General features: G+C 46.7%; 1 protein-coding gene across 1 annotated transcript; it reads right to left on the bottom strand.

Annotated features, from left to right (window-relative positions):
- Positions 1-671: 671 nt before the first annotated feature.
- Positions 672-7,035, bottom strand: SLC46A2 (solute carrier family 46 member 2). Its single transcript, XM_009992390.2, has 4 exons — positions 5,964-7,035; positions 4,249-4,332; positions 2,412-2,568; positions 672-914 (listed from the first exon to the last, which is right to left on the bottom strand). Exons 1-4 carry the CDS (start codon positions 7,030-7,032, stop codon positions 857-859), a joined length of 1,368 nt encoding a protein of 455 aa, XP_009990692.1. The 5' UTR covers positions 7,033-7,035; the 3' UTR covers positions 672-856.
- Positions 7,036-24,252: the final 17,217 nt, after the last annotated feature.

Raw genomic sequence — 24,252 nt, 5'->3', positions numbered from 1 at the left:
AGGTGACTATAACCTCGTATCCATGTCCTTACGCCTCTGTAAAGCCTGTAGGAGTAGTGTGCTGCACTTACCTGTTCTTAACCTGTTGCAAGAGCAGTACATCCTGGTCGTGTAAAGTACCAGTATTGGCTCTTGAGTCATAGGTGTCCTTTCATCAGCTCTGTTAAAGCACTGTCCAGGGACAGTGGGGCAACTTTCCAGGAGTCAGGGACGTGAACATGTGTTCAAGAATGTTTTATTGTACAAATTACAAAAAAGTCTTAATCTTACATATCTTTTATGGTGATACTTCTGTATTTAGTAGTCTTCTACATAACATTGATCAGCTGGGCTGACATGTCTTCTGTAGCACCTGGAGGACAGGTGTGCCCTGCGGACAGCCATGCACATGTGGCTTGCAGACCCCTGCTTTATTAAAGTCACAGAACTGCCCTGAGGTTTCTGAAGGGACAGACACAAAGAAACTAATGGAAAACTGATCCTCTGCTTTTCCCTTCCACAATGAACGATGTGTCTAGAAATGCCCTTTTAGCCCCTACCCCCTGTTCTTGTCACTGCACTTTGCTTTCCTGCTGGGCTGGTTAGCAAAAATGCTCTGAAGGCTGCTGGTGTGCAATAGCCAACGCATATAGTATATTCTGTAAGATGATGAACTGCAAAAATAACAAGGCAGACTTCTTTGTTGTGGGTGAGCTTCATGACCGAGAGGCTGTGGCACACCGTGGAAACATAAATGCGATGCTTCTTGTAATGATGGTAAGCGTGGGCACTAATGCTTGGCAAACCTTCCACTTCGGCAACTTAGGAGAGTAGTGCTGGTAAAGACCAAAAGATGCTTTAGCTGGTACAGCCTCTGTCATTCGGTCAGAATCTGAAGGGAGCCACTGGTCAAACGTTGTTTGATGGCCACGATGCTGTAAAGAGCAATAAAAAAGCAGGTTACGAGAGAGTTAGCAAGCTACTTTCTCAAACTAGTGTTTGCTTTTTCCTCATCAGTTCTTTAGCTTAAACTTTGCTGAGGTGTCCAGAGCTTCCTTGAGTGCTCACGCAGTTCCTCTTAAGGGTCTGCCAGCCTCTCTGTAAATGAACTCGTGTGTATGAGTGATGAAATTGGCACCATTTGTCATCTTTCAGACTTTAAGTCCTAATCCCCGTGTTTGTGCTGATAATGGCGCTAACTTCTGTCTGGTGAGTGTGTGCTAAAAAGCAGTTGAGTAGCTGGCAGTGGTTCCCTGTAGAACAGCAGGGTTGTGTGTAAGAAACCAGTCACTCTTGTGTCAGGAAAACAGGAGGAGGAAAACAGAGCCAGGGGAATGGTGAGTATGAAGTAGCCTTCCCCGCACTCGTAGTCCTGCTGACGCCAGGTATCATGTGTATTCATAAGCCCAGAAAGCCTTTGGTGCTCTGGACAAGGCAGAGCTGATGGTGTAGGAGCTTTTACATAGTGTCACTTTTTCTTTTCTTCCTATCTAACTGATAACGCTGAAGACAATGTATGTAGTCCCTTTAGACTTTCTGATATTACTTTTTTATTTAATGACAGCAAAACTTGTCAAGAATTTTGCCTGGGATCAGACATTAAACTATCCAGTACCTGCCTTATATCTGAAAGACAACACTGTAGCTGCATAGATTAAATACTGACATTATCACGATTCACTTTAACTTCATCCTGGAAGAGTCCTGCTGTTCCTAGTAATGTAACGAGCTGGAGGATCTTGGGGAGGCGACAACAGGCAGGGTGAGATTTGGAAGGAGATCCTTCAAAAATTCTGGAAGAGTAGATGGAGATGCTGTTTCAGCTTTCTCTCCAAATTAAGCTGGTTTTGTGCTTAAAACTTGTTCTTGAAATTGTACCTGTCAGTTGCTCCGTAGCTGAACAGTTGGGCAAATTCACTGGATCAGAAAACTAGCCATTGCCTTTGCTATGTGGTAATGGTTTCTCTTTGAAAAAAACACCCAAGGGAGACTCAGATTATTCTTTTCTATCACAATGAGTAAGTAACCTGTAATGTATTTTTTAAAACATGTTTTACTTTGTGTAGGATTATTCCCTCATTCTACTTACTACTATTTTTGCAGTATCAAGTGCTACATTTGTGTGAAGGCTTTGTCCCCTGGGGTTAGCAGCTCTTAAATTCCGCCAAATATTCCTCCTACAGCAATTCGTGTTATGTTAAACAAAAAGAAGATTAAAAACATTGGCTAGATTATTTGCAATTTTCATTCTTTGAATCTCCTTGATATTTGTCAACTCATTTCTGCAAGATTTTTGTTTCTTTTTCCAATTCTTTTTAAATTCATAAAAGTCTTTATTATTCCCGTGTGTATTATACAGTTTAGACTTAGAATCAGGAAGCATGGAGAAAATACAGCATATTGTTTTGGACAAAACCCTTCCTATTTCTTACCTCAAAGGGAGGAGACTCAGGCAGCCAACTAGAAAAGACAAAATGAAACAGAAGCCGCTGTACCAGTTCATCGTGTTTTGGTAGATCTTGTTGTAGACTGTGGATGTCACTACTCCCGTGGTGACTAGAGACAACTGCAGCAGGACAAACACCTTACCTGTAAAACAAGAACATATTTTGTTACTGGGGAGAAAAAAAAAACACCATCTCTGGTACCTCCCTGCAGAATCTGGGATCACCGCAGTGTAGAAGAGTGGTGGGGTCATTGCTTCACAAACACCAGATGGCATGAGCTTGTATCTGCTGCTGTTCTGGACCAGAACTAAATGATTTATCTCTCTTTTAGTCCGAGGACAAAAGATCTGACTACTGTCTGCTTAAACATTCTAGATGTAGAGGTAGCTGCTTGGAAAAGCAGCAATAATCTGGGTAATAAGCGCTCCTTTGCATAGGAGGTAGAAAAGTAGTCTTGGGTGAACATCTTCAGGAGAGGAGAGATTTTAGTCAGGCTCTGCTTCTGCCAGAGGCCAGAGGACTGATCCACTGGGTTAAAATGATAATAATGCCTGAAACGGGGAGGTGCATGTGATTTGTATGATTTACAAATTATTTCCTCTGTTTAGGGCGGAGGAAAGGCAGAAACTGAATTCTGGCTGAAACAGCTTTTTTTTTTCTGAAGTGCACCCTTCTGTTTCTGCCATGGTAAGTGGGAGAAGGGGAGGTAACCCAGCCCTGCCAGGATGTGCCGATCAGGAGCAAGGTCAGGGCTGTGCACCAAGCTTGCTGCCCCGACAGCCTTCTCCATCCTCACAGCACCAGTGGCCACCACCAGAGAAGTGATCAGGAGGCAAGGGCTGCTCTGCCGCATGGTCCTGCTCAAGAGCTAGTCTCCTGCTGTCATCAGGTGCAGCTTCTATGCTCCTCTGCTCTTGGTGGAGGTTGAAAACAACATTAGGATGGACTGGGGGTGTGAGCTGCGCTATTTGTGGCAGGTAAGGCGAGTTTGCTACGAGGATGCTGAGGAGCACAAGCAGTAGGAATGAGCAGGTGACAGAGCAGTGCCATGGCCATATGGCAGAAGGGAAAAGGATGCAAAAGATGGCTGCAGGAACATGTTTGGAGGAGACACGAGTGATCATGGGCCTGAGGTGCTACTGGGATGCATGGCCAGTCCTGTCTGTTGGGTCTAAATCCAGCTCGTTGGGGTAAAAATGGTAGTCTTCAATATAGTGTTGTAAAATACTTGCATTTTACTACTTTCTAATAAAAATTTTAATGGAAAAAGAATTTCTGCTCCAATTTTATAGCAAAGTGCCAATTTTATGCGAAGATTATCCTTTGTTAGTTAAATCACAGTCTAACAGGAACAAATTGCCAGGTAACACTTGGAGACATATTTAGAGAGCATGAGTGAAAAAAAGATTAAAGAAATCTATCCTTGCCAAAACTGGAAGTAAAAGAAGCCAAATACAAATGATGTATCACAGTGCTTCAACCCAACGTCTTGCTTCTCTTGGTTTTCCCTGGAGCACTGTGTTTTTGAGCAGCACCTCAGATATTTTCACTGCCTTTGAGCTGCACACTGATAATAATCTCTTGAAACATGTGCTGAAAATTTCGTGGATAAACGATGACACAACCGAAGATGAGAAATTTGGATGTGACAATCTGGTCCTCCTAGTTTCTGTGCTCCTCCCTTCCCATTTGTGGTGCTGACTGTTCTGGTTTTATTATGCAAAGTGCAGATTGCATCAATAACTTACCTTTCTCTTTGTACCTTAGGCTGAATGGAGGAGTTTGAGGATGTTTTGGTTGATGAGGTAACCAAAGTACTTACCATAGGATGATCCTTCGACGTGCTTGGATAACATGGACCTGATGGTTGGTAAGGGGATGAGGGCAAAAAGCATCACTGCCCGTGCTGCAATGCAAGGAATATGTAGTTATAATCAGTTCCTGCTCCTTGTCTCCCAACACAATAACCACTGCTTTTGAAGACTATGTGCCTCTGGCTTAGGCAGGGCCTCTACTTCACCTTTTCTTATCCCTTGAGTCCCAGAAAGAAGTGAAAATCTTTTGTAAGCAGGTAGGTCCTCACTTCATCCAAGTGCTGGTGAATGAGCCACCTGTTGCTCCCACTGGCAGAGGTTCTTTGCCTAAACCAGCCGTGGTCTCTTGGTCTCAGGCTGAAACCCCAGTGTAGATGAAATATAGCACCATCCTTTGCGACAGTGAGGCTGATGATTTGAGTCTAACCAGCAGAGAGAACACTCCGTGCTACGTGGCCTTGACAGCAACAGTACCTTTATAACACTATAGCTGTTCTCTATCTCAGTGCTTTTGGCTTGCAGTATTTTAGACTTTGTCTAGTGTGGAAACTTTTAGGGAGATGGAATTACCTTTCTGTCAGCAGAACCAACCTCAGTGAAGACTTGGTCCATGTCTAGTGTACCGAGGTATTTCTGCAATGCAGGGAATAAGCATCCTGCACGCTGTGTAGCAACATGCATTCATGATGGACTTAATATTAAATGAGCATTTTATAATTTTAGTTTTTTATCTTTTGTTCCTCAGCCTGATTGCCTAAGCAAACAAAATATCTTGAAAATTTCATTCAATGTTTGACTTATTACAGAAATATGATGTCCTGCCATCTTTCCCTTTATAATAACTTTGATTTTCAATTTCTCATTGCCTGTAGGGGCAGACAGAGAAATCACTTCAGGCAATTTCTCTTAGATCTGTCTCTCACTTTCGGAAGCTAAACCTCAAAGCCGTACGACACATGATAGTTGGTTTTATCAGATGTGAATGATCTGTCTCGCTGCTACAATGGATGCGGTTCTTTGGTTTTGTTTTCTCTGTTCCTGTGGAGGCCACCTCCCAACAATAAACTTGCCTTTCCTTCGTCGTGGGATGCTGACCCATCTTATTGTTACCTGTCACTTGGTCATTTATACATAGTGTAAGATATTGTCTGCTACATTCTCATGATATTTTAGTTGCTAAAGCAGCTCCAATGTTTCACTGTGAAGTTTCCCATCAGCCATAAATGCCTTAATGTAACAAAAATAAATTGCGTCTTAAGGTGTTTGCTTCATAGGATACCTTGGCCAAATTGTTTCTGTTTTAGCCTGAAGCCTTACCTTGCAAGAAGCAAGTGCTTCCCACTAGTGCAGTGATGTGGTCCGACTTGTACAGGTAGCCAGCAACAATTCCTGCCCCACCGCGGCGTGAGCATTGCTCCCCTGCTCAGATCTGAGCTGTGACTGAGTAATGAATTACAAGTCAACTGGCCTTAAACTAAGCCTTGGCAGAAGGCAGCAGCATATGCCTCCTCCAGATATTGTGGGGTGCTGAGTGTAAGGGGTACAAAGTGAAATGTGGGGAGAGGGGAACGATAAGGAAGGCCTCTTGGGAATTGCTCGTGTGATGGTCTGCTGAGCTCCCTGCTCTGAAAGTTGCGGTGAAGCAGAGCAAAAGCCCTTCTGTTGCCAAAACACCCCAGCCCCTTTCTCTGGGTGCACTCGCATGAGCAGCTGTTTGACTCACCAATGTAGAACAGGAACGTCCATTGCACGAAGGCCATGATGAGGATGCCCGCGCTGAAGGATGTGACTCCAATCATGATCATGGTAATGTCCCTCAGGTATCTGGAGAACACAAATACCCCTAGGAAGCTGGTGATGAAGATGACGTACCCAGCAGCATTTCCATGGCCGATCTCCACGGCATTCCAACTTAAAGGCTCCCTGAGCAAGAAGAGTGGGAGTATGTTCATTGCACCCACCACAGCAAGGTCATAGAGGACTGCTGCCACAAACAGCATGATGATGATGAGTTTCGAGGGGGATACTGGAGTGGAGCTGCTGCTCTCTGAAGGCTGGGAACTCCCTGCTGCTGCTGCTTTTTTGTGGGCTGGTAGTTGGCTGCCCACCTCCTCTGTGCTCTTGGCTTTGGCTGGACAAGAAGCTGCTGGCTTGGGGACTGTCAGGACAAAAATGCTGTAGAGGAGGCAGAAAGCATAGCAAGCAATGCTGCAGCCCACCAGCACGGTGCCCTCTCGATAGCGGTCACTGAAGCCGACAAAGAGGTAGCCAGATGCCATGCTGCCCAGAAAGCCAGCCAGGCCATACACCAGCTCAATAATGATAAGCCGCAGAGACCTCCTGCTCTCGGAGGAGCCCAGGGATCCCAGAGCCATGACACCTGCCCAGAGCGTGGTGAAACCACCCGTCAGCCCATTGAAGGCAGCAGCCCCATACATCACCTCGATCGGCCAACTCAGCAGGATCAGGAGGAGCAGGAGAGTTTTGGAAACCAAGTAGCCAAGAAGAGGGAAGCAGATGGGAATCTTCCGATGCATCTTGTCCCCCAGCTTGGATAACCCATAGGCTGACACCAGCGGGGTCAGGCCGAGGACTAGGTTGTAGACGATGTAAAAATCAGAGACAGCCTTTTGCTGAGCATCTTCCAGTGCATGGGAGGGAGCAGTGGCATTGGTGTGGTTGTAGTAGTCCTTCACCACAAGCAGCAGGGCTGTGTCGTAGAAAGCGCTGGCCACTTGAGAACCAGCGACCACCGGCTCAATCCACGTCCTCATCGCCATCATCCCCACCATGCTGCCGGCAGCCGCCTCTTCTTGGTGAGAGCTGTTCCCAGGCAGATAAGCAGGAGGAAACGTCTCTTCAGAAGCTCTGCTCTGGGCTAATGCTTGGAGAGGAGCAGCAGAGGGAAAAACAAAAGGTCTGCCAAGCTGCACAGTCAGAGAGTTGTGCAAGAGATGATCTGACTGGGAGGATGTTTGCACCTAGCCTTGCCACATACCCACATGCATGCACATCCCCGTGCTGCTCTCATTTCCAGCTCACGCATGGGAGACTTTTGTAGAGCTGGAGAACGCCCTGCTTTCGCCAACTGCTGCTGCTCCTCTTCCTGGTGTGGTTTCAGCAGAGGTCAGATGACCCAGGGGAATTTCTCTCTCTCCCAGTTTAGGAAGTGAAAATACCCTCATCAAGTAATGCTGCAATTTGGGCTGGTGGTTTGGTTTTTGTTTGGTTTGTTGGGTTTTGTTTGGTGGGTTTTTTTGGTGGTGTTTTTTTTCCCCTTTTGACATCCTTCATGTGTCAGAGGACTCTCAGGGTGGCTGTTGGGGGCAGGGGATGGCTGTGTGCTTTTTTGCCAGATACTTTGTGAATTCCCCTTACCGCCAGCTCTTTTCCCTTTCTTCTACCTAAATGTATTGTTGGCTCTTTTGCTCTTACCTGCTCGCATCTGCCCTGTTCCTACATCGTGCCCCTTATGTCATTGTTGTTTCAATAATGCAGTCAGGAGATTACACCAAAAAGGAATTAAAGGGGAAAAAGCCTATTCATGGTAACCTGCCTCCCATGGCTGCCACTCTGCCTGCCACATCCTTTCGCTTTAAAATGCAGGAATTCCCAAGAGGAGGAGCAAAGTCCCGATTTATCCAAAGGCATTGGTGACCACTGTGCCCCAATAATCATCCAGCTGAACTGGAGGCTGAGGTGGGTGAAAGCCCACCTCTGGAGAAGCGTTTTCCAGTCCTGAGGGCAGCAGCCGTGCCTCTCCGCAGGAGCTCGGGGTCCCTGCGGGGACGACAGTGGGGCTGACCAGAGGCAGAAGGTCTCGGAGCAGGACATGGCGCAAACAGGCTGCCAGCTCCGAGGAAGATGCTTGCAGCCCCAGCTGCAGGAAATACTTGGGGGATATTTGGCAGCCTCAAAAATGCTAACTTAAACGTTAATGATCTCATTCTGCGCTGGTTTAATGAATCAGGCAGAGTAACAATTTGTTCTAGGAAGATATATGGTGATTACTTTAAAAAATAAATGAATGATTAATTTGTGAGAACAATGTTAAAACCTCCATCTGTTGCACTCTGTATTGATTCAGGTGACATTTACTCAATGTCTGTGTACTCACGGCTCAAGAGTTTCATTTTTTCACTCTTAGTTCAGTTGTGCAATAATTTTTGTTTTATATTTTGTTTCAAGGAAAAAAGTCCCAAGAACTAAAAGGGAAAGGAGTAGGGAACTGTCTGCTAGAATGATTTGCTGCTAGACAATTTCACTTTCACCAGAGAATTTGTTTTTCTGTCAGGCCAAAAGACTCCTAGCCAGCTGTAAAATATAATGTGGATTGTTCCAATAGTTCGCTTTCCCCTTCCCTCACCCCGATTTTCTGCAAAAGGTGTCTAGTTTCTTTAGTTTTTATTCAGAAGTGGGACAAATCTTTTTCTCCAAACCCTGGAATACTTCCAGAGGATGGAAATTCCAGACAGCTTTATTGAAAACCCCGAAGCGTCAGCCTGTGACCAGTTTAAGCAACGAGCGCAACCAGAGGAATTGCCACGTTTCACCTCACCCAGGGAGCCCTGCCTCTTCCACCAGCCATGAGAGGGAAAGATAAATGACTTTGTCCCATTCAAGCTTCCATCTGGGACATTAGTTCTTTTGGAGTGCAGAGGTATGTTACAGGCACTGCGCTTGAGAGACTGCAGATCTGCTCAACTCTTAAATAAGGCATATTTTTCCTCCACACTTGGTTGCGTGTACAGGCTGCATGGCCTTATTCATCTGACACTCTTGACATTTAGGTGATAGTGTGTTATGCTTAATGCTGTTCAGGCTGAGATAGCTAATGAACTGTGCTAAATGCCATTAGTGATCTCATGAATTACATATGTATTTCCAGGATATTCTGAGTGTTCATTCACATTAAGTGTACTTTTCAGAAGTAGTTCTCGTGGAAGGATATAATTTCACGTCAGTAACTGCAAAACAGTGAGTGCTAAGGTAAGAGTTTAAACCAGGCTCCAGAACGTTTCCCAGCGCAAAATACTTTTTGTGAATACCATATTGATTTGGTGCCACAAAGACTTCAAAATTACTGTTCTCTAGCATCAGCTTTTCCATGGGGCCCAGTTCTCATATTACTAATATTTATAGGGACATTTGTATCCACTCTAAAATATGTTCGTGTGGCATAACCACTGTGGAGACTTAAGAGAGCGGCCCTTGACATTTAAGAAAAATGCACCTACAGAATCACTAAGATTAGTCTAAAAACAAAAGCACATGGGTGTAGGCTGTTGGAAAAGCCACACATTGTTTTAGGGCATCTCTCCCTAGACTCATCTTATATGGAGACCCACCAGAGGCCAGGTCACCACCATGTTGCACCAGCTCTTGGGCGTTTGTCAGTCTGGCCAAATAAAGGTGTTTAATGTCTCCCTGTGATGATGTTATACATTCCTATGCAGTAATTGCTTTTTCTTTTTTTGTTTAAATCATTTGTGACAGTTGCATTGCTTTTTCTTTTTCAACAGCGTTGCTGTAGGGGTTTCTTTATGCTGGGGCAGCTGGGCTTGGCAGGTACCAGCATTTTGGAGCTTGGCCTTCAGCTCTCCTCATGTAAAAAGGTCCTTTTGACATCCAAGACTGCAATCCAACATGGACGCATAAGCCCTCTTCGCAGGACTCTCACCTAAGCCTGCTTACGGGACCTGTGATTTACAGTCTGTCGCTGGCAAGACATTTCATCTCTGAGGCGGTAAATCAGCTCTGTAATTCCTCCTCCTCCACAGTATGCGTGGATCATCCTGAGGCACACTGTGGCTTCGTGGCAGCGACGGGTCAGGGAGACACATCTGGGGACCGGGAAGTGCCCTGGTCTGATCCCGGATGGAGCTGCTGTCGCATCACAGCACCAGAGAGAGGAAGAGCTGGTTGAAAACACCGGGGAGAAGCAGCTATTTTGGCAATGGCCTGTTTTCCTTTGGAGAACAAGTCTTTGTCATAAATGACCACAGACAGTCATGTCAAGCTGTGCTCTTTTTCTCTGTGGTTTGGGAGGTTGGCTTCCTCGTTGGCTGGTGTTTAATTATGTATTGCCCCCATCTTCGCAAGGCGCGTGTTGTTGGGGCGCTGCAGGGGGAGTGGAGGCTGCATGGAAAGCCAGGTGCACGGGGCGGGGGGAGCAACTCCTGGCAGCTGCTGCATCTCCATGGGGTTGCAGCATCCTGGTCCAGGGCAGTCGTCTTGTGGGATCCAGAGCTGCCCATGGTAGATGCTAATGCCTGGATGTAAAAGGCCACCCCATCAGCCTTGTTTCAGCGGCTCTAGAAAACAGCTTCCAGGCTGTTTGGAAACTCACAATGCTGGTGGCAGCGTGTCTGTAGCCCAGCAGCTGTTAAGTCCGCCGTTGCCATGATAAAAAGCAGGGCCATGCCCTTATGGGTGCACCTTGAGGTGTCTCAGACACCGAGAGCCCTGGGCTAGCAGTCTGGCATTCAGAAGGTGCAGCACCACCAGACATGTTGAGATCAGCTGAGGGGACATCTGCTCTCCTTTGCTGCTCATGGGAGGAAGAAGCCCAGGCTACAGGCAGTGTGAGCCTACAGAATTGTAGAACAGTTTGGGTTGGAAAGGGTCTTTAAAGATCATCTAGTCCAACACCCTGCAATTACAAGGGACATCTTCAACTACACCAGGTTGCTCAGAGCCCTGTTGAACCTGGCTTTGAATGTGCCTAGGGATGAGGCATCTACAGCCTCTCTGGGCAACCTGTTCTAGTGTTTCACCACTCTCACAGTAAAAAATTTCTTCCTTATATCTAGTCTAAATGTACCTTTTTTATTTTAAAACTATTACCCCTTGTCTTATCGCAGTGGATCTTACTAAAAAGTTTGTCCCCATCTTTTTTATAAGCCTCATTTATGTATTGAAAGGTCACAATAAGGTCTGCCCAGAGCCTTCTCTTCTCCAGCCTGAACAACTCTCTCAGCCTGTCTTCACAGGAGAGGTGCACCAGCCCTTGGATCATCTTCATGGCCTTCCTCTGGACCTGCTCCAACATATCCACATCCTTCTTGTGTTGGGGACTCCAGAGCTGAACGCAGTGTTCCAGGTGAGGTCTCACAAGAGCAGAGCAAAGGGTCAGAATCACCTCCCTCAACCTGCTTTGGATGCAGCCCAGGACACGGTTGGCCTTCTGGGCTGCAAGGGCACATTACTGGCTCATATCCAGCTTTTTATCCACCAGTACCCCTAAGTTCTTCTCCACAGGGCTGCTCTCTTCATCCCCCAGCCTGTATTGATACTGTGGATTGCCCTGACCCATGTGCAGGACCATGCACTTGGCCTTGTTCAACCTCATTTAGGTTCACGTGGGCCCGTGTCTGGATCTTGTCCAGGTCCTTCTGGATGGCATCCACACCACTAAGCACATCAACCACACCACTAAGCTTGGTGTCATCTGCAAATTCACTGAGGGTGCACTTGATCCTACTGTCTATGTCTACTGATAAAGATAGTAGACAGTACTGGTCCCAGTACGGATCCCTGAGGGATACCACTGGTCACTGATCTTCATCTGGACATTGAGCCATTGACCACTGCCGTCTGGATGTGACCATCCAACCAATTCCTCATCCACTGAACAATGGTGCCTCTCATCCATGTGACTCCTCATTCCTCGCACTTTGAGGCCTCAACTGTTGCCTCACACGAGCAGAGCCCAGGGCAGTGTGCAGGCTGCAAAAAAGCTGGGGAACGGATTTGCTCCATGGAGAGACCTCATGTGGTGCACTGACATGAGGGACAGTGAGGAGGGATGACTCCATGACAGGATAGGGGAAATCCACCAGCCTTCCCTTGGAAGAAGTAGATGCTCCCCACAGCTTTGAGAACAACATGGGAGAGCAGCAAGGAGCAGGAAACAGTAGCACTGTCCAGTTTCCTTTGAGACAGATGCCGGCTGACCAAGCAGCACCAGAAACCTCCATTGTCTTACTTTCTGCCCCAAATTTCATGTTTTTGTCTATTTTTCTCACTTCAGAGCTTCCTGCTTACCTGGTTGTAGTCTCCTGTGGGCTTCTCCCTCTGCTGGAAAGCCAAAACACAGCATCCTCGACACACGCTCTTCGGTGAGTCGGCTTCTTTTTTTCTTAAGCTTAAGGAATTTTGTCAATTAATAGTGCTGACAGCTAACTATCTACCTTAGCATTAATCCTCTCCATGGAAGCAAGAGAAAAAGCTGCTTGTGGATCCTGGTGTCTGCCTGATCAGCTGGATCACAAAAGAAATCCTGCTGTAGTATTTAGATAAGCCCCAGATAATCCTGGTGCTAAATGATTTTTTTGTGTGTGTCCATATCCTCCTTTTCATTAATATTCATGTCTTTTTAAAATTGCTGTCAGCGTATATGGGTTTGGCATGGAAGCATTGCAAAGTTCAAGAGTGTGCAGGCAGCAATGGAGTTGAGAAATGGGATGAAACAAACTATGCTAGAACTACAGCTTAAGCAATCATATGTTGAATAAAGCAAAAGTGGACAGTCTGGAAAAATGAAATAACCCTAGCAAAACCATGACTATTAAAAAATTTTACTACTGAATGAATTACAGTGGTAATCTGTAAAAACTTGGTTCAAAACCAAAAACTGTCCTCCTTTTCCCAAGTGCTCTCCAAAGCTATTTAGAAATAATTTTGGACTTCACACTTTCATTTTCTAGGTAGGTCTAGAAACTTTTATGGCAGTGGTGAATGGGTACCAAAAAGCCTACAAACACATTTAAATAATAGTAAGTTTGAAAAAAGGCATTAAAAGTGAGTAAAAGCTCTGCAAAAAGAGTGTGCCAGTAAATTTGACTTGAGATTTATGAAATTGGAGAGGAACTGGGTGTTAAGTGTGGATGTGAGTTAGAGGAAGACTATACACAGAGCATATTGTGAAAGAATAAAGGAGGAAAAACAAATAGTAAGCCACTCATCCTTGTGGAGTGAGAGAGAGAAAGAAGAAAAGAAGAGCAAGGGAAAGAGGAGCACTAATTTTTCTGGGCTGGTAGGAACTTTGCTAGATAGCTCAGCCCCAGCCAGGTACAATTGGAGGGAAGGAATATGTCTCCAGGAGCCTTCAGCTCCTGGAGGTAAGAACAACAGCTGGCAGAGGACATCAGGACAGTGGAGAGAAAAGCGATGAATCCACCCCATTTTCCAGCATAAGAGGTGAAAACAAGTAACAGCACCATAAACGCTTAAAGATACAGGCTCTGCCTTGTGTTTTGTGTCAGGCATAGTGCTTTTTGAGGAGAGGAGGGAAAGTAAAATAGTTCTTTAAATCTTAGTTCTTCTGGAGACACTCTAGCCTGGTAATCCATCTGTTTTCACAGGGTGGATCTCAGGTAGCCCTCTGCGTGGCTAAATTTACATTTAGAAGGCAGGTAAAGCAAGCGCTGAAGACGTCACCTGCAGTAGGCCCTCGGTGATAGCCACCCTGGACATTCAGAGCAGGCAGATGGTAACTCGCTCCTCACAGCCTCTCTCTGTTTGCTCTGCTGGGTGAGGTGCTGAGCACAGAAACAGGCAAGAAAGATTAACTATGGTTTTAGTCACTCGGGTGTTTAAATTTTCCGGGCTATTTTACGCACAACATCCTGTCAAATGCATTCGCGTCGTTTGTTTAAAAACCCTCAAGAAACCACATATACAACCCCAAAGCTGCAGATGCTGCAGCATGCTCTGGCGACATTTATGAGCCCTCTTTTTCCATGTGGCAGCTTGTTCAGTGTGGGATGTTTACTGAACCTCTGCAGCTCAGAAATAAAAAAACACAAGAAACTTGATAACAAGCTCTCAAACCCTTTCCCTGGCTATGGAGCACCATCTGCTCAGGGCCGGGCAGGTCCTCCATGGACCACTAGCAAGCCCCTCAATGCAGCTGGTGGTGGCTGCTGAGCCTGACCCAAGGTGGTTTCGGGGTACGAGGTTGTATGATGGTGTGTATCGCTGTTTGTCTCTCTGTGAACACTCCCCAATGCACTGCAGGAGGGACAACCCTGTTTTTTAACACGTGCAGCAGACACACCTGGCTAATTATCCAGCTTGCAGCCTGAGGGAAGGGGCAGTTGTTTTGGGCTGGTAGGACGTCCCAGGAGGATCTCTGGGACAGCAGGGAAAGGCACCAATATCCTCCATGAGAGTGGCTGGGGGACTACAGGGGACCACATAGTGGAAAATGGTACCTGTAGGGTCATCTTCTTCAGACAAGAGAGCAGAGTTGTGCCTGGGTGGGCAAGCTGCAGTGCCAGTGCTGGAAGAGCCCTTCCTGGAAAGCAGCAAGGGCTGCTGAGGCTCTGCATCCCCATGCAGAGGGCAGATGCATCTGAGGTTCCCCAGGCCAGCAACTCTTCGTCAGACAAGGTGCTCCAGGAGAAAGCTCCAGGCTTTGGAGAAATCTCATGTAGAGAGAGCAATGTGGGTCTCTTTGGATGCTATTCAGGAGAATTTTAGCTAGCACCCCAGGCAGCTAGTGAATAAACAGGCTTGGCAGATTCCGTGTGTCCTTAGGACTACAGTATGTGTACAAAAAGACATTAATGAGACTAAAATATTACGCCTTTCTCCTTTCTCTGAAGGGTCCTGTTGTATCTGTAGGAAATTCTGGAGCTGAAGAGGGGTATTGGGTAAAAGGTGCCAAGGAAACAAGGTCTGGGCAGCTTACCAGCAATATTGTTGCTGCTAACTTTTTCCAGGCTGCGGTTCTTTAATGTCTAACAAGCATAAAGAAATGTATATACAACTGTAAGTTTCAAGTTGCGTGGCACGACAGCTGCTGTAACTGGTGTTTGCTACTCCCTTGCCCTTTCTTTTCAGCACTCTGGGGTAGTCAAAGCTTTGTTGAACTAAGGCTTTGCTTTCATGCCCCGTCGTGTTGTTGCTGAACTGCCCGTACTCGTGGAGAGTGGCACTGCCTCTTCCCGCTGCAACCTCTGTGTTTCCTGGCCAGTTCCCCCGAGTGGTTTCACACCTCCTGCTAACCACACATGGGCAGAGCAGGGACAGCTCTGAACTGCTTTACCCATTTCAGCATGGCTTTGCACAGTGCACCTCCATCACCAGCTGAGTGCCAGTGATGCCCCTGAAAGGAGGACTGCCAGCTGCAGTCACCTCCTGAAGGACTGCTAACACCTGATGAGCTTCCCAGTTGCTGCAGGACCTGAGGACACTCGTTTGCTGAAAACAAGAGGACATGGCTCAGGGCCGTGTTAAGTGCACGCTCTTCCGTCCAGAAGACCTTGCTTTTTCCTGCTCTGCTGTAGATGAGGTTGCTTGGCTTGGACCAAGCACAGGTGACGTGGGCTCGTGCCTCTCATTGCCATGTCATGCACTTCCACACAACCACTTTCCAAGGGTCAGTAGCTATCCCAGTTCAACGCCTTCAGGGATTCTGGGTTGGGTGTCATCTCCAAGATGGCAGTGGGAGCTGTTACCAGCCAACAGATCATGTCTGGCCATGAGCTTTCAGGTACCCTCTGCCACGGAGTCACATAGCCAGGGCAGCCTAGGGCAAAGCAGGCAGATGCCTACAGAGTAAACCCAGAGGGTGACCTCCCTGACATTTAAAACCACACTGGTTCAATACTTCTGTACAGGAAGGGAACAAGAGATTAAGGAATATTTGAAAAATAAAGCCCTTTGGGGCACTGAAATGCTATTTTGATCCTTTAGTGCTGGAGCATCTTGGTAATAAATTCCTTGGAAACATCCTGCAAAGCTTAGGCAGACTATATTGACTTATCTTTTAATTTATAAACTCAGAGAGTCTGTCAATAAATTATAGGGTTCATGAGCAATGATATCATTCAGCTATTTCCTGACTCTCTTCTGCTGAAGTCTGATTCAACAAACAGTGGCCAAGAAGGACAGTTGAGCTGGCACCGCCATAGTCTGGACCCGGCAGCATGTGAGACCCATGCTGTAACTGGCAGAGTTTTTTGTCTGGTTTCCAGAGAGCTTGGGTATATATGCTTTTTGCCATACAGTTTCCATCCCTGCTCAAACATTGTCTGCATGTCCTTTCAGCTGGTTTCAGAAATGGCTCCCTGCATGAAAAATTCCCATCAGCAAGATTTTCTGCCATTTATCTTTCTGTTTTCCCCTGTTTATACCACTCCCCTCTGACCTGCTTTACTTACTCCCCTCTCCCTCCATTCCTGCCAGAAATTTTCACTTTCTTTACACATAAAGTCCCACAACTTGCAATTAACTTTCCCTTCAAAAACAACCCTCTTCACCTCATACAAACTCAGTTTGTCTTCTCTGCAGCACTCCATGGATGGAGCTTGCCTTGGTTGTTTTCCTCAAACACAGCATTAAAGAAAAGCTGTAATCACCACCCTTTTTGCATAAGTAACGCAACCAAGAGAAGGTTTGTTCCACCTGGCTTTGCCCCAACACTCTTTCAAGTCAACTTCACTAACATACCCACATTGTTTTATAGTGCGTTGACACAAGCCCAATCTGTGGGCTTCCAGCTGAGTTTAGTGCTGTATAGCCCTCAAAGGACAATGTCCTTAGAGATATTTAGGTATCTAAGGGCTTTGGTACATTTGGATATGGTTCGCTTAAGGTTTCTCCCATGGGTCTTGGTTTATCTATCTTCCATGGGGTGCTTTGGTAAAGAAGTCTAAATCCGGTTAAATACCTGAGGAGAGGAAACCAGCCTGGGAAGGAGCCTGACTGGAGGCTGATGGGGCCTTGCAGTGGCGGTCAGTCAGGGACCTGTGGTGGGGGACTTGGTCTGATTGAGGGTCTTCTCCATCCCATGAGGCTCAGTGGAAGCAGGGTGAGATACTCGTGCTCATGGGAGCCATCTAGTCTTGCTGCCTAAATCCAGCCACGTTTTGGGCATAGGTAGCATCATATAGAAACCAGAAGGGAACAGCAGAGGGCAAGGAGATGACAGGGAGCCATCTCAGGAAAGGGTAATGCTCTGAAAGTCTGGGTCCGCCTTGGGCCGATGCCGTGCTCCAAAGCTGCACTCCTAGAAGCAAATAAGCCTTATCAGGGAGTGAGCAAGCGCCCTACTTCAGCACCTTCCTTCTTTCACTCCAATTATGTAGGGCTGAATACTTTCTGCCTCCTCCATGCAATGCGGGGGTGACAAAGCTACACAGCAAGTCGATTCCCATTGTGTATCAGGAAACTCCACCTTTCTCCATGCAGATGACACTTAGCAGAGTCCTGAGCTCTTCCCTCCTTCCTAATGACTGGTTATTTGCTTGCAACACTTTCGAAGCCTTCCGTGAGTGCTGTGAAGAACTACTTCACCAGGGTTACGCCATTACCTGCGTGTTTTTGCTAGCGTTTTCCCAGCTTCTTGTATTTCAGTTGCAACTTGAGGACCTGATGCTCCTTTTAAGGTAAGGCCAAGAGAGTTCAGCTTTCTTGACGCTACAAGAGGAAGAAGTGCTTGTTGGGGCCAGCTGTACCTAAGTGTCCTTCGCACTGAGCCACAGCCTTTTGCTGCATGTGACCCCCAAAGTGTTGCTTCTAGTGAGTGCATCGCTCTGGTCTGTCTGCTGCAGCCCAAAGTGAAACCCTGCTGTCTTCACAGAGCTGTTTCCAGCTTCCTACTCTTCCCCCCTGCCCTGCAGACACCTTCCGGGACAGGAACAGTCCCCACAGCAAGAGTTCAGTGCAGTATGGCCCCTTGTGAAGTGTTTTGTACACCCAGCTGCAGCCCTGTACCACACTGCCTGCCGAGGCAATGCAGAATTTGCGATTGCTGCCAGCGAGGGCTGGCTGGGAGGTTCTGGTGCTCCCCAGAAGCTCATATGGGAGGAGGCATGCTCAGGGCATTGGTGTGTACACTAAACACAGCAGCATTTACTGTGGTCCGCATCCCAACTATCTCCCACTGGGAAGCTCGTGGGATGTGCCACGGTTCTGTTCCCAACATCTTCCTGCAGCCAAGCCCAGGAGGGCTTCCTGTGCCAGTAGCACAGGTGCCATTGTAGTGAGCTTGGCACTGACAGCCGCCAGCACGTCCATCTGGGGTATCGGCTGCTCTCAGAATTCTGCTTCCAGGGAACACCCTTGGAAATTAAGGTCTTCCCACGGTCCGTGCAATCCGCCCTCCAGATGTCACTGGTGCTGCACAGATCCCCACCACACCGTCCTCCCAGGCAGCTCGCAGTGACGGAGATCGAGACAAAATAGCTTCACATGCTTGCTTTCCTCCTTCATCTATTTTTTCTCCATGCTGATGCCACAGTCGAGACTGGAACGCAGCCCAAAGCGTTTCCAGCTGCTGGTGGCACACCGCCCTGAATTCACTGCACAGATGACATGTGCCTGGGACCGAGCAGGAGCTCCCACACTGCCACCATGTCCAGCACTCGCTGTAAAAGCTTTCTTCGTGGAGACCCCACTGATGAAGCGGTGGGTTAGGTTGCCAGTTAACAAGGGCTCAGCTACGGCTAGCACCAGACCCTGAGATGTAGATGGCATTTTTTTTTTTTTCCTGTTGTCATTTGGGATTTTTGTTTGTTAGTTAGTTTGGGTTTTAATTTGTTTTCTTTTTCCCCTTGTACTATTGCTGATGTGACAGGACAGCCCCTGCCCCTTGGCTTTGCACCATGTGAAACACTGGGATGTTGTTCTGTCTTTAACCTGGGGAGGAGGGCAGGGCTCAACCCACATAGTGCTAATCATAGAATCATGGAATGGTTTGGGTTGGAAGGCACCTTAAAGATCATCTAGTTATAACCTCCCTGTCATGGGCAGGGACACCTTCCCCTAGATCAGGTTGCTCGAAGCCTCATCCAACGCAGCCTTCAACATGTCCACGTAACAGTTTCCTGGACTGTCTGTCCTAGTTAATAATTCAGTAACAAGAACATAACTGAAAGTCACATTTAGTGCTAATCTCCGTGTCAATATTTGTAGCTCTGGTCCCTCCCCTACTAAAGCTTGTGGTGCTCTGACTTGGCTTTCTTACACTGTAGACCCCATTTGTGCTTTTTTTTTTTTTAATCTTCTGTTTCCACTCACAACTGAAAACACTGTACCAAATGCTCTCCTTCCTTATAAAGCAGTTTAATCAAACCCACCACTGCAGAGGAGATCCTTTGCCTCTCTATTTGCTTTTCCACTGCGGTGAGGCCTCTTAAAGCCATGTGCAGCTACTAGAGGTGAGATATCCTCACCTTATACAGGACTACATCAGAAATGATGGATAAAATTATTCTTTTATAGTCCTTAACTACTTAGATGGGATAAGTAGTGGCATAATTATATGGGATAAATAGTGGGATAAGTATATGGGATAAACTTCTCTTTTATAGTCTTATATGGGACTGTGCTGGAAACAATAGATAAAACGGCTCTTCTATAGTCCTTAACTACTTTGTAAAAATACTCTTAAGCTTGGTGCGTGCCATTTTGGCTACGCAATGGGGTGACAGGGGTTTTAGACGTCCTAAGTTTGTGTTATTAAACAAATACCAACAGCTGGTAACAGCAGAATGCATTGCAAAAATTCCTGAACTGGAATTCAGTTCCAGCCACCTGCTGGTGTCACCGTGTTAATTTCGTAATGTCTAAATACTCCCCTGCAATCATCCAGTTTCCACTTTTAATTCTCAGAAAACCCAAAGGAGAGGTTGAGGAGTTCCCCTTCCCACTGCGTGCCAGTAAGACCAATACTCTACCCCTTTTAGCACGGAGCAAAGAAAGGCAAAGGAAAGAGTGAAAGCCTCTTCTGAGTTGACAATTACTTCTTTTTTTCATAGACATAATCAGTACATAAATTATCATCGGGCTTGTTTTCTAACCTGTTTTCTGACTTCCAGCAGTATTTACTAACTGGAAAGGAAATCCGTATCTGTCTTTTCTCCATAGGCATTTCCGATACTGTGTGCACAAGGCAGAGGAGGGCTGGTGTTACAGACTCAATTGCAGTGCTCGGCCCCAGCCAACTCCCACCAAAACCACTGGAGTCCTCAGCCTCCTCCCGTGGCCGCGGAGCAGGGTTATAATGAAACGTCCGACTATTCCTGGCACGGGGGGCTGCAGAGGCTGGCGTGAACCTTGCCAGTCTCCAACAAGTCCCTGTGGCTGGTCTTCGGCTGCCACGCACCCACCTCCCTGGCACCTTCCAGCTCTTGCAGGCAAATGTGATGGCAGCTTCCAAGCAGGGGTGAGGAATGGGATCTCTCCTGGTCTAGCTGACCAAAAAGCAGGAGTGAGGGGCTGCAGCAATGGATGAGCTGTTGGATTCTGCAGCTGGGCATGTGAGAAATAGATGACTGGCTGAAATGATGTGCTTTGCTGTACAGGACAGCAGGGGCCATGCAAGTGTGAAGGAAGCATCGTAAGAAAGCTCATGCAAGTCCTCATGAAGCAGATCTGGCCTCAGCAAGCATGTTAATGGGAAAGAAATACCCAGAGATGCTCTTGTCTGCAGCTGACACAAGTGAGTGGAGAAGGAGGGACCTCTTCTGCCTCTAGACAAAGAGACCAAGGCAGATTCGAGGGAGGGGCGACCGACTGCCCTGGGAGGTGGGACACGAGCCACTCTCCTCCAGCCATGTGCTGCTTGCAGGGGTGCACCTTCCTGCGAGAACGTGAAGAAACAGGCAGCTTTATAGAAACACAACACAGGTTTCTGTTTTAATGAGAAAATAATTATATACTTGCATTGTAGGCCTCACAGTCACTATAAAACAGAAGCAGGGTAACATTTAAGTGGTTAACATACAGAAAGCCAGGTATTGTTGAAACTGGTTGATAAGTCATGACAAGGATACCGCCTTTCGGTTGCCAAACACATCAATGCTACTATATTTTCCTTCAGGTAATATCAGTACGGAGTTTAAAAGCCCAAACTGGCAGCTTTTAAAATGAACTGTTCAGAAAACCTGCACTATAACCCCAAACTGATTATAATCACAAATGCTAATGCTGAACTATTTCTCAATACACAGTTTCATTAAAACCAGTCTTTGCCATGGGAAAGGATCTGAGCGTTTCTTTTTGTGGAGACGAAGTTAACTCTGTAGTAGTGCTCTTTTGTTGCATTTGATATAGTTATATATAGATAGATATGTATTACTGGCGTATACTTATAAACACCTAAGCTTGGTAGCATGCAAATGAAATAATAGAGGCAAGTAAACTGCATTGCCCTCGTGTCACCACAACACTGAACGTGTGCTGCTGGCTACGAGCGCCCATAATTTCTGGAAGAGAAAAAACTCTGCTGGGTGGAAAGTTTGGCTGTCCCGGACTGATACATGCAAATACTTTTGCCAGAGGGGCTGAAAGCGATCGCTTCTAGCGCAGAGGACTCCTGTCTGGCCTCTCCCCACCACCAAATCCCCTTTCCAGGGGAACAACTGGATTTTCACTTCGAAGGCTGAGGGCCGATTGTGGCTGTAGGGGAGGATGTGGCAAAGCATGAAGAGATGCCTTGTGATGGGTGATCAATGTCACCAGCTTCCAGTGAGACAGCAGAAGCAAAACACAGGCCTCTAGGCTAAAGAAAATAAAGATGCAGATTCCTGGGAAGGGAGTCCAGGGATGCCCTTGTTCGTTTCAGGGAGCAAATATTGGGGTGAAACTTTGAAGGTGCAAGACCACCTCGCCATAGGTACAGGGACCATTCCCTCTGCTCAGGAAACCTCTTCTTCCCAGTCTCATGCTCCCCCCAGAGGTGGAGGGAGCCAGAACTCATCTTGGTACAGATGCGCAGAGCTCAGGGGTGCAGCTACGGGACTTACGGTCTCATTAGTAAGCTGCGCTGCTGGCGTTGCTCCTCCTACAGCCTTACGTTAACGAGCTGCCCGCAGACAAGAGCCACAGCTCACCACCGATCGCCGTGTCTCAACAGTGGGTCTGCTTCACCAGGTACGGAGCTCCTCCGTAGGGACGATGACTCGCCATGCACCCACCCAGGTTTAGAGAGCATCCTTGAGAGAAGCTCGCTGCCCTCGTCACAGTGAACACTCAGTTCAGCAGGGTTTTCCTCTCTTCAATAGCACTTAAGGAGACAATTGACAGAACTGAGTTAACGGGTATATGTAACTGTATTTGCTACAATTCCCTGAAAATAAGTTCAAAACGATAGTGTCCACGGACAGAAATCACATGCTGGAGGAACTGGAGGGGTGGGGGGGAAATCATTTGGTTGCAAGCTCTGTGTTTGTTTAAGAAAAGCACCAGAAGTATGTTCACAGTATCGGTACTCATTTTAAATGATCTTGCTGTTTCAGGATAAAACAGCACAGCAGGTCATGAAACCAAGGAAAGGCTTAAGGGAGGACCAGTATCCTGGCTGATGATTTTTTTAAAAAGATGTCAAAATAACAATTGTTTGTTTATAAAAGACAGAATATTTTATATAGCAAAAAGCTCAGTGTCTTTTTTTCTGTCACCTCCCAAACTAGTGGGTTTCTAGTCCAGAAATTATGGTTCCCAGTTGTAAAATATTCCTATTGTATTGCTTGCGTGAAAAGAAAAAAAGTAAACCCACAGCCTCTATACTACATACAAATACAAAGCACAAGAATAAATACCACATTTCGTTTCCTAATTGTCAGCTTACAAAACTGGTCAATACTTTTCAATTGTGACTCATGCAAATATGATGTTGGGTCAAATTTTAATATCACAAATACTGCATTAACTCAGTGCCTTGTTTTTATATCCCCTTTCAGAAAAACAAAAAGAAATTAGCACTCACCCTTGTAGCTGGTAAACAGCTTTGGAGAAAATAATCGGTACACGCACTGCCATACACGTCCTGGTATGCCAGCCTCACGCACATGCCCGCACACACACGTGCCCACACGCGCACACACACACATGCCCACACGCGCACACAGATCCACACTAATCCTTCACTGCTGATCCCAAGCCTAAGCAATAACTAAAGGCTCTATGGTTTGCTTGTAGCGCTGAAAACACTGGCTGAATGGTAAAAATAACGTTCTCTTCCCTTGTCTGCTCTTCCTTGCTCGCTCCTTCCAACTCACTATGCCTTTTAGCTTTTTTTGTTGCCTGGAAACGTGAAGACTTCCACAAAGCACTCTACTTCAAAGGCTTTTTATGTTGTATAAATATAGTTGAAGACGTAACTATCTTTCTTCTTTATTTCATACCTCTTTCTAGGCCAGACTCTGACTTAGTTCAATTATTGCCTCATTTAAAAACTAAATGTCCTTTGTGTGTATCCCTTTCCCACTACCTTTCTACTTCAAACTAACCATCTTCATAGATTTTACACATATGCCATTCTTTTCCCTCCCCACCATCAAAAAATAGTTGTCATCGCTAAATACAGACTTTCTATTTAGAAACTTTGTTACGTAAATATGCTCGGAGAACCTGGAGCTCAGGTGATATTGCAAGCATATAGGAACCTAAAGCTAAGGTAATCCATTTGGCTTAGCTCTCATCCCCATCTATTCCACTCCTGAATTGTGATGGCTTGTGTTTGCAACACAAGAGCTATTTTATGGAGTCTACTGGATTGTACGTTTGCAGTAACTGCCTCCCTGTTTGTTTTTTTTTCTTTCTCCTTTTAAGCAGGTAAGTTACTAGAAAGGGCAGCAGAACCTACCCCCCTAAAAAAACCCACCCAATCCCAAACCAGACCCTTCGGTCCCCTCAAATAAACAGCAACAGAGGGCAGTATTGTTGTGTTTGGAGGCTGGATAGAGTACGCCGAAGTATCACTGACGGTCTCGATGCAATGGCTGTGGGAGGAGAAGGAGCTGCAGGAGGGTCCAGCGGGAGCCGCCGGGGGGACGATGATCCCAGGGGCCAGGCAGGGCTGTCAATTCAGTTTGCGGGAAGGACGAGTGTGAGCCCTGGCCGCAGGCTCCTCCACGTCGACCTCCCACCACGCGCCTGCAGCCTCTCTGGTCTGTGGGGACAACTGCCCTGTTGTACCCCCAGCGGAGGCCTCCCATGTCCCGCATGCTCCCCATCGCATCATTTCGGAGGGGGGATGAATGGAGGGAAGGAGACGG

The sequence above is a fragment of the Tauraco erythrolophus genome, chromosome Z (assembly GCF_009769465.1).
Source record: "Tauraco erythrolophus isolate bTauEry1 chromosome Z, bTauEry1.pri, whole genome shotgun sequence".
Lineage (NCBI taxonomy): Eukaryota > Metazoa > Chordata > Aves > Musophagiformes > Musophagidae > Tauraco > Tauraco erythrolophus.
Note: the sequence above shows the minus strand (reverse complement) of the source record. Positions and strands in the feature narration are given on the sequence as shown.